This window comes from Lissotriton vulgaris, chromosome 5 (assembly GCF_964263255.1).
Source record: "Lissotriton vulgaris chromosome 5, aLisVul1.2, whole genome shotgun sequence".
In the NCBI taxonomy this organism is placed as follows: Eukaryota; Metazoa; Chordata; class Amphibia; order Caudata; family Salamandridae; genus Lissotriton; species Lissotriton vulgaris.
In genome coordinates, this window is record NC_141693.1 from 1,688,671,444 (window position 1) to 1,688,685,074 (window position 13,631).

Consider the following 13,631-nt stretch of genomic DNA (forward strand, 5'->3'; position numbering starts at 1 on the left):
CATAGAACCTATTTTGACAGGGCACGCTTTGACTCGAGGGGAAGGGCTGATAACCCGGACTGTCTTAGATGTCACACGGAGCGTGGTACGTATATACACATCCTCTTAAAGTGCAGACACATCCAAACCCATTGGCACAGGATAGTGAAAGAATTGAATAATATCCTTGGAGTTCAGCTTGGGCTGGTTGCAAAGTTTCTCCTGCTAGGTATACCCACAGATATTGATCTGCCGCAACATAAGCTGCTGCTGCTGCTGGCTAACCTAGGGTTCGTAGTAGGTAAGAGGAATATAGCTAAGTATTGGGGGGCACAAGGACTTCCCACAATCACAGAGTGGAGGTCCAATTTGGATCTCTATATGGTTGCACAGAAGGTGATTTATAAGGCGAGAGGGCGCCCTCTTAAATTCCGGAAAATTTGGAAGTCCTGGATAGAATACTATGGCCTAAATCTAGACATGGAAGGGAGAGGATTGGGCTTCTCGAAGGGCAGACCAGAGACCGGAGATTAGAAATTGTGATAAATTGCCCGCTCTGGACAAAATGGAATTGTATTGGTAATAACGCACAAGTTTCTACTTGTGTAATGATATATCTGTAAGAGACATTAGTTAGTGATAGATTCCTTACCTTAGAATATCCCCAGGCGTCAGACTGGATCCGGAAATTTTTGCGTAGCAGTACCCTTGCGCGTCGGTAGGCGTCGTCTGCGGCTCCGCGTCCGTCGCCTGCTTCGTGGGCGCCGTGATGACGTCGGAGTACTTAGATGCCGCCTCCGCGCGCTGACGTCAGTTCTTAGACGCAGCGTTTCCGAGCCAGAAACGCAGAGCTATGGTAAAAACCAACACTGGTGCCACTGAAACTAGGGCCCTGAAAGGGGATGACCTTAACCCTAGATATCGGTTCGCAGGACGGGGAGGATGGGTGGGTCGGTAAGGAATCTATCACTAACTAATGTCTCTTACAGAAATATCATTACACAAGTAGTAACTTGTGCATCTGAAAGAGACACGTTAGTGATAGATTCCTTACCTTAGAATAGATACCCCAGCAATACCAACCCCGGTGGTGGGTCTGCGAACCAATAATCACACCAGAAAGTCCTGAAGGACTGAATGGCCAAAGAAGCCATCCCTCCAGACTTGGTGTCCAGGCAGTAGTGTCTTGCGAACGTGTGCAGCGAGGCCCACGTAGCTGCCTGACATATGTCCTGCAAGGGGACTCCACGGCCCAGGGCAGTAGTAGTCGCCGCCGTGGCCCGAGTGGAATGGGCCCTCAGCCTAGCTGGAGGTTCCTTTTTTGCCAAGGAGTAGCACGCTTGGATGCACAACACAATCCACCGAGAGATGGTCCGTTTGTGCACAGCCCGTCCCTTCTTAGCCCCCACGCAACCAACAAAGAGTTGGTCATCCACCCGGAAGTGGCGTGTGCGATCCAAATAGAATGAAAGTGCACGTTTTGGGTCCAGACGGTGGAGCCGGTCTTCCTCCTTTGAGGGATGCGGAGGCGAAAAGAAGGTGGGCAAGGTGATGGACTGCCCAATGTGGAAGGCTGTGACTACCTTGGGCAGGAAAGAGGGTTTTGTCTGCAACACAACCTTGTCCGGATGGACAGAAAGGAAAGGAGGTTTAGAAGAAAGAGCCTGGAGCTCACTCCCTCTCCTGGCAGAGGTGATGGCAACCAGGAAAGCAGTATTCAGAGTAAGAAGGCGGATAGGACATTTGTGAAGTGGCTCAAAGGGAGCGCACATTAGAAAAGTAAGAACCAGGTTCAAGTCCCACTGAGGCATCACAGAGGGAACAGGTGGAAACGTATGTGTGATGCCTTTTAGGAATCGACTAACAACAGGGGACTTGAACAAAGAAGGTTGATCAGGCAGCCTTAGAAAGGCTGAAAGGGCAGAAAGGTAGCCCTTGATAGTGCCCAGAGCAGAGCCCTGCTGGGCAAGAGAAAGAAGGAAGAGAAGAACCTCAGAATGAGGGGCAGAGAGAGGATCCACAGCCTTTGCTGTGCACCATGCCACAAATCTGTTCCACCTGCAGGCGTATACCGACTTTGTGGAGGGACGCCTGGCTGCCAGAATGATGTTACAGACCTCAGGAGGCCTCAACTGTCGCCGCTCAATCTCCAAGCATGGAGGTGGAGACTTGGCAGGTTCGGGTGGAGGACCGTCCCCTGCTGCTGCGACAGAAGGTCCTCCTGAAGAGATAGACGAACCGGGGGATCGACTGACATACTGAGTAGCTCGGGATACCAGTACCTTCGTGCCCAGTCCAGAGCCACAAGGATGACTTGTGCCCGGTCGCGCTTGATCTTCTTAAGCACTCTGGGCAGAAGTGGTATAGGCGGAAAGGCGTACAACAGACCGCAACTCCACTCGCGACAAAAAGCGTCTCCGAGCGAGTGCTGCCTTGGAAATTCCAACGTGCAGAACTGATGACATTGCGCGTTCTCTTCGGTGGCGAATAGATCTAACCAAGGCTCTCCCCACGGCAGAAAGAGACCTTGCGGCACGTCCGAGTTCAGACGCCATTCGTGATGCACCGGAGGCTGAGTTCGTCCGCCCTGGCGTTCAGAGAACCTGCCAGGTGATGAACCACCAGGGTCACGCCCTGATGTTCCAGCCATTGCCAGAGGCACAGAGCCTCCTGGCAGAGGGTCTACGGCCCCACCCCACCCCACCCTGTTTGTTGTAGTACCACATGGCGGTGGTGTTGTCCGTGAACACCTGCACTACATTTCCCCGGACAGAGGGGAGGAATGCCTTGAGTGCTAGACGAATCGCCCGTAGCTCCAAAAGGTTGATATGGAGCCGGGACTCCGCCGGAGACCAGAGTCCTCTGATCTCCGCCTCTCCCATGTGGCATCCCCAGCCCTGGAGGGACGCGTCCGTCACAACTACGTGCTCTGGTTGGGGAAGGGAGAGGGATGTGCCGCTGACCCAATCGTGGTCCGTGAGCCACCACTGCAGATGTCTCGCAGTGCCCTCCGAGATCAGGACATGGTCTGACAGGTTGCCCTGATGCTGGGCCCACTGAAACTTCAGGTCCCACTGCAGAGCCCGCATCCGCCCACGGGTGTGATGCACCAGAAGGATGCAGGAAGCCATCAGCCCCAGAAGCCGCAGCGTCAACCTGACTGAAACTCGGGATAAAGGCTGAAAGAGTGGAATCAGAGCCTGTATATCCCGAACCCGCCTTCCGGGTGGGTAAACCCGAAACTGCGCACAGTCGAGAACCGCTCCGATGAAAAGGAGCTTCTGAGAGGGAAACAGGTGTGACTTCGGCACATTGATGGAGAACCCCAGCTGGTGCAAGAGGTCTGCCGTCGTCTGGAGGTGGCTGACGACTGTCTGGGGCGAGCCAGCCTTCAACAACCAGTCGTCGAGGTAGAGGAAGACTGAAACCCCTAACCTGCGCAGATGAGCTGCGACCACCGCCGGGGCGCTGGTAAGGCCGAAGGGGAGCACAGTAAACTGAAAGTGCTCGTGGCCTACCGTGAACCGCAGGTAGCGCCGGCAGGACGGGGATGTGGAAATAAGCGTCCTGCAAGTCCAACGCTACCATCCAGTCTCCTGGGTCCAGGGCAGCTAACACCTGAGCCAGAGTCAGCATTTTGAACTTCTCTCTCCAGAGGAAGCCGTTGACGTTCCGTAGGTCCAAGATAGGGCGTAGGCCCACTTTGCCCTTCTTGGGTACCAGAAAGTAGGGGGAGTAGCAACCACACCCTACTTCTGGCCCAGGAACAAACTTGATGGCCCCCTTGGCCAAGAGGGCCGAAACTTCCTCCTGCAGAAGCCGCAAATGATCCCCCGATACGTGGTGGTGTTGCGGTGGCATGGCTTGAGGGGTCGTCTCGAAGGGGAGGGAGTAGCCCCTTCGGACAATCTGCAGCACCCACCTATCCGATGAGACAGTGCGCCAATGGGAGTGGTGATGGCAAACCCTGACCCCCACTGGCGTCACATGGGCCGAAAAGCACGGACTAGGAGGGTTTTGGGGTGGATGCTGCGGGGGAGGTTGTGGACTGGCCTCGCCGTTGTCCCCGACCACCTCCACGGCAATTTCCATGGCCGCCACCGAGTAGGATATTAGTCTGTGGTGCGTGGCTGGCAGCACGTGTGGGGGCACCCCTTCTTTGGCCACGAAAGGAGCGAAAAGCACCCCTTTGCTGGCGGGTGGCCGAGAGGCCCAAGGACTTGGCCGTAGGCCTGGAGTCCTTAAAGCGCTCAAGCGCATGGTCAGCCTTGTCGCCAAAAAGGCGACTGCTATCAAACGGCATGTCCATAAGTGTGTTTTGGACATCGGCCGAAAAGTTGGCGGACCTCAACCAGGCGTGGCGACGAATCGCCACTGTTGTTGCCATCGCTCTGCCTAGTGAGTCGGTGGTATCCAGCCCACACTGAAAAGAATGTTTTACTGCATCCCCACCTTCCGCAAGGGCTTTGCCGAGTTTGGCCCGTATCTCCAACGGACACTCTGGCAGCAATTCCGCGACCGTGTCCCACAGAGAGTGGGTGTAGCGGCCCAAGAGGCATGCGGTGTTGGAAGACCGCAGTCCCAGACTAAGGGATGAGAATACCTTTTTGCCGTACAGCTCATACCTCTTGGATTCCCTGTACGGCGGAGCTGACGGGAACGCGGTCTGGGAGTTGGACGCCTGGATGACCAGACTCTCAGGGGTGGGGTGGGTGGGCAGGAAACATGGGTCGCCCGGGGCCGGGCGGTGGCGTCTGGCCACGTTCCTATCTACTGGCGAACCCGTAGCTGGCCTGGACCAAGTGCCCAAAAGAACGTGGGTCAAGGCCTCATTAAACGGCAGCAGAGGCTCGGCTGAGCTTGACTGCGGTTCAAGGACCTCAGTGAGGAGGTTAGCCCAGGGCCTTGGCCGCCCTCATCAACACCACACTGTAGGTTCCCCCTCCTCCGTAGCCACGGTAGGAGGCGAGACAAAGCCAGCGTTTGGTGAGGTGTCCAGACCACTGGCATCCCCAAGTCCACCTGTCCAGTCCTCTTTAGACTGACACTCGGGTCAGAGGGTCCTCAGACCCCTCCCAATACTCCTGTTCACCCATCCCCCGATAATCAGGGTTGTCAAACGATGGGGCCGGTTCATAGAAGCTAAACTCCCCAAGCGGCGTCGAAAGCGGCGCCGGAACCGGAGCGAGGGAGGCATCGGGGACGGCGCCGCCCGAGGACGGCACCGGAGGTGACACCTGAGGGACCGGCGCCGGTGAGGTCGTGAGGTCAACCGGCGACAACCCGGATCCCGAAGCGGATCCAGTGGGGCCCTGCGGCGCTGGGCCCGAAGGCACCGCCGGGGCCGAAGCACCCGACGGCGTCAGGGCCAAAGCCCCTGACCCGCTAGGGGCCCCAGACGGGTCCGCTGGGCCCGAAGGCACCGCGGAACCAGTCGGGGAAGAGACTGACCTCGTGACCATGAGGAAACGCTCGATCTCGCCCGGCGTCTCGTCCTGCCCAGGGACCGGAGGGTGTGGAGCAGGCCGCGACGCTCGCGACTCAGACGGAGCCGCGTGGGCGGTGTCACCCGAACCCCCGACCGCGTCGCGCGAGCGTCGGGGGGGATTCAGAAGAGCGATGACGCCTCTTCGACTTCTTGTGCTTACCTGGCGACGACTTCGACCCGGAGGAGTGATGTCGACCCTCGGAGCTGTGATGGCTCCGACCCCGCGACCTGTCCCTCGACCTTCTGTGGGACCGGGACCTCTAGTAGCAGGGGGCCGACTGCCGGAGTTCGAGTCGCTTGCGGGACTGCTCCGGCAGGTGGGGCAGGTCTTGTCTTCGTGGTCGATGCCGTGACAGTGGAGACACCGACGTGAGGGTCCGAAACCGACATCAGTCGGTCGCAATCCTCACAAGGCTGGAAACCTGGCATCCTTAACGGCACCGTCCGGTGTCGCAAGACTCATGAAAAATTATCAAAAAGGGATCAAAAAGTCTAGTCAAAAGGTGACTAAAGTACTGCTTTTTCCAGATCTGTGCTAGCTAGCGCGGAAAAAAGAAGAACTGACTTCAGCACGCGGAGGCGGCGTCTAAGTACTCCGACGACGTCATCACGGCGCCCACGACGTCGACGAGCCGCAGACGACGCCCACCGTCACGCAAGGGTACTGCTACGCAAAAATTTCCGGATCCAGTCTGACGCCTGGGGGTATTCTAAGGTAAGGAATCTATCACTAACGTGTCTCTTTCAGATTCATGTATCTGTATATGTGTGATATTGATTTATTCATGTGTTCCTTATTGGAGAACGTGCTGCAATATCTTCTACCCACCACTGTATCTTGCTGCCCACTCTTGAGCCCATGTTATGCATTAATGTTTTTCTTTTTTGATTGTATGTTTTCTTTACTTGCAATAACCAATAAAAACAAATACAAAAAAAATTCAAAATTATTGTAACAGAATGAGGCATGCTCAAAGAAAAGTCAGAAACCGCATGTCTAAAAACTATGTTGCTCTCCCTTTTTCTTTAAGTCTATCAGTAATTTGGAGGCACAATTAAGTGCCATTCAAAATAGTATACAATATAATTTTATTAATCTGCACACAAATCAATGTTCATACCTACCAATAGGTACCAGCCCCCTGCGAAGTCAGCTCCATCCCTTCTATTGAGTTGTAGCTATCATCATCCATGATTTTAGAAAGCCCAAAATCTGTGATTTTGATTTCTCCACAAGCTGTGCCATTCACTAGTAGAATGTTTCCTATGGTATAAGAAAAATAAAAATAAAAGTAGAAGGTAATTGAATCGGCTACATAAAAGAAAAATCATGTTAGTGACAAGGACAGAGGAATCCAACTTGAACGCTATTTCTAGGGATAAATACATCAAAATGGCAAATGAAACAATCTAAGTAAGTATGTGGTATTTGTATAGAGTGAATCTAGCCAAAAGGCAGCAGAGCACTGAACTGGGTCAAAGGAACAAGTCAAGAAACAACTGAAAAGCTAGTAGGATCCTGGGAGGAGGAGGGAGTGGCTACAGCATTATGATGTTGTGTTCCTTAGAGGTAGGTTTAAAGTTCTCTCCCGAACTGGAGTAGTGTTGGTGCGATTTTAATGGATACATGGATGTTGTGTCTGACCATGGGTGCAAATTTGGTCTGTTTTTTTCTTTTTAACTTGTGAGTTTGTCAGCCAGATAGGTGAGGGTGCTGATTGTGACAACTTTGTAAATGATGCTGCTGGATTTTGAAGACAGGTTGGGTCAACTAGGGCTGTTCCATCAGGAAGGCAATGCTGGTCCATTTTTTTTAGGCCAGGGATGATTTGTATTGCAGCATTTAGTATGCCCTTGAGGGCGGCAGTATAGAGCATGGCAGGTCAGTAAGCAGGGCGTTGCCATCTTCCAGATGTAAGAGCAAGTAAGCTTGAACAGCACTCCTGAAGTTACTTTCTGGGAGGATCTATTTCACATTCTTTAGTCATATGAGCTCGTACAAGGCTGCGGTCAAGAATTGTGGGTGGCACCAGCTTTATTGTCCAACCTGAACTCCTAAAGATGCCTGAGCATTGCCTTTTCTGGCATCTACAGTGGAAACTACGGCTTGCAAGAGTCAACAAGAATGTGTGTGAATAGGATAACAAATGATTCACAGAAAGAATGAGTTGCACATCTATGTAAATGCTTGACAAAAGTATTGCTCAAAATGAGCAAGAAAAGTCTACTAATCATCACAATGAAGTATGAATTGAGACCTTTTACACAACTTAACTATTGCCCCCAAGCCACAGACATCGCTGGAACCAGATAAAACTGCATTTCACAGGTAAATAGCCATACAGTAAGGAATGTAATAATAATTAAGGGGTCAGTTTCAAATGAAAAATGTACTTACTTGCAGTAATCATCTTTCTGTTGGGTATTTTATCTGTTTGCAGATTTCTCATTGGATGTCAAACTGGATCTAGAAACTTCAAAGCTCTCAGGTTGCCAGTAGGAGGTTCTTGCTTCTGAATGAAACAAAATTCTGTCAGATGACATCACCAAAGCCATTTCTTATTAGCTCTCACTATAACAATCCATCAAACGGGGAGGACAGCGAGTCAGTGAGTAATCTGCAAGTAGATAGAGTGACCATCAGAAAGATCCTTACCACAGGTTAGTAACTTTTTCTTCTGATGGATACTTCTACCTGCAGATTTTTTACCAATAGAATATATTAGAGAGCAGTACCCAACCTAAGGGGACTGATGCATGGTTATATCAGGAAATCCTGCAAGACAGATTTGGTCAAGTGATCGTCTATGCGCACCTCAGAATCCAGGCAGCAATGCTTATGTGCTACGCTGTAAATCTCTGCAATTGTGACTCCTCTTGCCATAGCTTAAGTGGCGGATTTGGCCCTGGCGGATGGGCCTTACTTCCTTATGAAGGCTCATTCTTGTCCAAGGTCGAGGTCTTAATGCAGAAGACAATCCACTTTGAACCATGAACTATTTTGTCTGATGCCCGATGGAGCTACTTGGTTTAGCTATAGGGGAGATGGGCCTTGGACTCCCTCCTTGGTCGTCACCTACCCAGTCGGTCTTTAGGCAGACTTCTTTTCGTCTCTCCTTATTGTCTCTTCCCTAGCTCCTATCCTCTCTCCCCTTGCCTGCTACTCTGCCTCCCCCCTGTCCTTTGTACCCTTTGACTAAGCACTCCTTCTCCCCTTGTTGTGAAAAGGTCCAATATTTATACTCTGGAGTCTCAGCGAAACCGCTGAATGAGTCCACTGCGCCAAGGGAGCCACTCACACTTGAGGTATGGTATGGCACCCCTTGCCAAAGCACTCCCTCTACCCTTTTGGGGGAAGGATCCAGTATGTAGACCTTAGAGTCTCAGAGACCCCTCTGAGATAGTCCACTGCGTAAAGGGAGCCTCTCGCAATAGAGATAGGAAAGGGATACCACTGCCCCTGGGATCACAGATTACTGGACTTGGGACGTTGCCTTGACTCGTCTGCCGGTTTGTGTCCCCGCCACCCTTCCCCTCTTCTCCCCATGCTGTGACTCTCACCCTCTTTCCCACCGTCATTATCTATTTCCCCTACTCCAACCCCCTGAATCTCTCACCTTGCCATCTTTTCCCCTTACGTATTTGTGCTTACTGTTTATCTCAACCTTACAAGTAACTATGTTGCCATGCTCTAAGAACTGTGTAACCTTTGTAACGATGTAACCTGTAACCATGATCTGATGCTCATGTAAAGCGCTCCGATACCTCCGGGTCTAGAAAGCGCTACACAAAACTTTTAAAATAAAATAAATAAATAAATAAATAAATAGGGTTCTTTTTTTAACCACTGGGCTCTTCTTAGCACTGTAGTACCCCACAAACAGCTGGTCATCTATCCTGCAGCTCACTCACCGAGGTGATGGCCACTATCAACACAGTCTTCAGTATTTAACATTCTTAAGGAGGTGCTCAAATGGAGTCCCCATAAGAAAAGTTAAAACCAAATTAAGGTTCCACGGAGGCGCCAACAAAGGAGGTTGGAGAAATATTCATCAGACCCTTCAGAAAATGCACCACTATGGGGGAATTTTATCTGACAGAGGGAAACTGACAATGGATTGCAAATCACACAACTCTTTGGACAAAGGAAGTACAAATTACATGAAATAGAACAAATTGGCCAGCTAGGGGTCTACGCTGTTGTATACGCACCAGTCTACCATAGGGAGCAGATATTGTGGAGGGGAGACATGCTGACAGAATGATGTCAACAACCTCCGTTGGCAGGAACTCAGATGTCCTCACTCAAACTGTTGGCGTGTAGATGGCGCCCTTGGAGATTAGGCTGTGGCACCCACCCCTCCTACTGGTAGAAAGGTCTTGTCTTTATGTCAGCTTGAGCTGGGGACATGTGGAGAAACGCTGGTCTGCTTGGCCAATCTGAGGAAATGAGAATGACTTGATACCAGTCTTGCCAGATCTTACTCTGATTAATGTGCCAATGTACATGTGTGGCTAGGAAGCCAGCAGACTAAGGAATCGTAGAACCGTCAGGACTGGGACTTGCACGCCTAGATGAAAAGATGGTATCTCCTTTATGCCAGAAAGCCCCTGAGGTGTGGATAAGGCATGTATAACAGTGGTGTCCAGTACTGACCCCAAGACCTGGAGTCATTGGGAGGGCTCCCAAGAGAGATTTGGGCTTGCTGATTGAAAACCTAGGTGGAAAACGTAAAGGCAGGTTGCGTGACACAAGCTCTGGCGATTCAGCTTTGATCAGCCAGTTGTCTAGGTATGGGAAAATGGGAATCCCCAACCATCTGAAATGGGCCACTGTCATTACCTTGTTGAAGACTAGAGGCGCTGATGGTGAGCCCAAGCTAAGTACTGCAAATTAGTAGCTCGTAGAACCCACCACAAAGTGCAAATATAGTGAGACTGTTAGATTGGGATGTGGAAGTACATATCCTGCAAGTAAAGACAAAATCCAGTCTCTAGTTTCCAAAGCTCATAACAATTGGCTAGGGTAAGCATTTCGAACTTTTCCTTTTTATGGAAGAAGTTCAACATCCTGAGGTACACGATAAGGATACAGATCGTCATCTTCAATAATGTGTGCAACACCTTAACCTTTTTTTCCTGCTCAGCACTAACCCCACGGCTCCTTTCTGTAGGAGTGGTGCCATCTCTTGCTGTAGGATGGTCAGGTGGTCCGGAGGGGGCGCGGAAGGCAGATGTCATAGAATGGGGGGAAGGGGTGGGGAAGCCTGGGGTAGGGAAAGGTGCAGACTCTTTCTACTATTTAAAGGACCCACAAGTCCGAAGTAATGGCTTTCCAGACTGGCAGAAAGGACGGTATTTGTACTGCCACAGGCTCCAGGTGTATCGGAGGAAGAGTACTAAGATTGTTTTTGTGAGTGATGGTTGAGGTTGTAGGGGAGGAAAGAAGTGGATCATGAAGAGGCTTGCTGGAGGGATCCCCGCCCCTCACCTCTGCCTTTAACCTTGTTCGTGTGGATCAAAGGGTCTAGGGCTTTTGTGAGTGCAGCTGGAAGGGTTGTCTTTGATTAAAGGAAAGGCCCCTGGAAAACCTTCAAAAGCACTGAATTTGCCAGTAGTCTCTTTGGGGTTGAGGCTGTTGGAGACCAAGAGATCAGGTTTTAACCTTAAACCTTTCTAGGGCTGCATACACCTTCCTCCTGAATAGACAGATGCCATTAAATGGTTAGTCGATTAGGTTGGCTTTCACATAATTCAAAAAGCCAGAGGTTTTGTAAGGCAGGGCATCTGATGGAAATCGAGGTACTCATCGCTCTTGCCACGGAGATAGTGGTATCGAGGACCAACTTTAGGATGTGCCTCTAAGCATACTGTCCATCCTGTAGCACCTCCTAGAAATGTGTCTGGGTCACTTCTGAAACATACAGAGTGATCAGCTTGGCGATCTACCATAGAGGGTGTAAAGTGCTAAAAGGAAATTGGCGTTCAATGATTTGAGAGCCATGTTTCCAGCTGAGCAAGATCTTCTTCCCCCATGCTTCTACTTATTTGAACAGCCTATCCGATTGAATTTCTAGCAACATATGTAACTTGTAACTGATGTAACTTTGTAACAATGTGGAACCTCATGTAAAGTGCTCCGATACCTCAATGTCTAGCCATCGCTATATAAAACTCGTCAAATAAATAAATAACTGTGGGAAAAGCGCCTTACACCTATCTCGAGAAGCAGGATGCTTCGATCACCAAACTCTCCGTAGAAGGGTGTGTGGAGAGAAAAGCTGGGTCCCCAGGAGCAAGGTGGCAGAGTTTAGGTACTAGCCTATTAAAAAACAAGTTACTTACCTGTACACTGTGGTTCTCCAGTATTTGTATCTTTTATAGATTCACATGCTTGAATCATGGTGGGAGTCCCACAGTAACATTAAAATAGCAGTACAAAGCTAAAAGGACGGTCTCTGTTGAGAATCAACAGTATTTAGTAACCAGTTTACCTAATTAAAGAACATCCAAACTCCAGCCAATCACATCGCAGACCCCGGAGTATCCATCACCCGCAGAGCCACCATACCTCAGATTGCGAGCACAAGTGTAGTTAGTCAAATAAAAGAGGTATGGAAGGGTGCACCTGTAAGGTGAGGATGGAGGGTCTCATATGAATCCATAAAATATATCAATACTGGAGATCCACAGTGTACCGGTAAGTAACTTGTTTTTTCTCCAGTATTGTATCTTTTATAGATTCACATGCTTGAATCAGACTAGTAAGCAGTAAATAAACACAAATCGGAGGTGGAGAAGACAGGTGAACCATCCCACCATGCGACAAAATGCCATCACCTGAAGCGAACCAAGCAACTTAACTTCCACAGTTACAAAATACACATATATATATAAATACATAAATAAGATTTGGCAGAGATAATAAACAAAATAGTAATCAATATCATGATAAGAATTCTTAATAAACCCCAGTATCCAAGGCCTCCCTTAAGCGAACAGACGACAAAGAGCTGCTTGGCCAACCTCAGCATAAGTCTTTCATAAAGTGTCCAGGCAGTAGTGCCTTGTAAAGGTATGGACACTTGTTCATGTCGCTGCCCTGCAAATGTCTGGCAGGTACACACCGGCAAACCTGTCCGAAGATGTTGCCATCTTTCTCGTGGAATGAGCCATCACTTTGGAAACAAGAGGGCAACCCGCCTTTTTGTGGCAGAATGTTTTTTTTTTATTTCAAATCATTTTTATTTCAAATCAGGAACAAAACAAGTACAAGACAATACAGTACAATAAGGATCAAAGAGGTAAAAAGGATATTACAATGATTCAACATATTCGAGGCCTGAGCAGGCAAAGTGTAAAGAAAAAAGGAAAATGGTGGGTGAATCATTTACTCATAAGTGACGTGGACAAACCTAAATAAACAAAAAGAGACATCAGCAGTGGTCATGTTGTGACATACAAAACATACATACATGAATGAATACAATCTCAGTTGCGAGGCCATCAAATTGCGCGTTTTCGGGACAAGCCTTAACTCGGGGGATTGCTGGTTAGAACAGGATGACTAAAGGCTAGATCATTACTCTAAGGGGGATCAAACGAAAAGGAGGAAGCATCCAGGGCCTTCCAGAGCTTTTTATGGGAGACGTGGCTCGTTGAAGAGTGTAACACGAGGGTTATCTGCACCTCTTAGGAAGGACAGCCAGTCTTGCCACATTTTGAATGTCACCTCTGAAGGGTTCTTCCACTTACACAGAACAACCTTGCATGCCAAGGTGAGGAGGAGATCAAGGAGCTGACGATCCACCGGATTTACCAGATGTGGCTCTTGAACCCCCAGTAGAACATACGCAAACTCTCTAGGTGGATTGAAACCAAAGATGTGCGTAATACAGTCAAATATTCTGTTCCAGTAGTCCTTCAGTAAGGTGCAATTAAATAACATGTGAGCCAAGTCCCCCACCCCTGCATCACAGTTCCAGCAAGTTGGCGATTCCCTTAGGTTTGTCTTAAAGAGTCTTTCAGGTGTCCAATACGCTCTGTTAATTAACATGAATTTAGTCTGTGTCAGGATAGGGGAAATCTTGTTTCTAAATGCAGTAGTGTGTATTATCTCCCAATCAAAGCACATACCCGTCGTGTTCGATTCTGTTTCCCATTT

General features: G+C 49.6%; 1 protein-coding gene across 2 annotated transcripts in view; it reads right to left on the bottom strand.

Annotated features, from left to right (window-relative positions):
* TLK2 (tousled like kinase 2) overlaps positions 1-13,631 on the bottom strand; it is a 1,405,344-nt gene that overhangs the window by 225,816 nt on the left and 1,165,897 nt on the right. For both annotated transcript variants that reach the window (XM_086923830.1, XM_086923831.1), the window contains one exon: positions 6,593-6,731. In XM_086923830.1, coding sequence (XP_086779956.1) covers positions 6,593-6,731 — 139 coding nt within the window. The remainder of the gene's footprint in view (positions 1-6,592; positions 6,732-13,631) is intronic.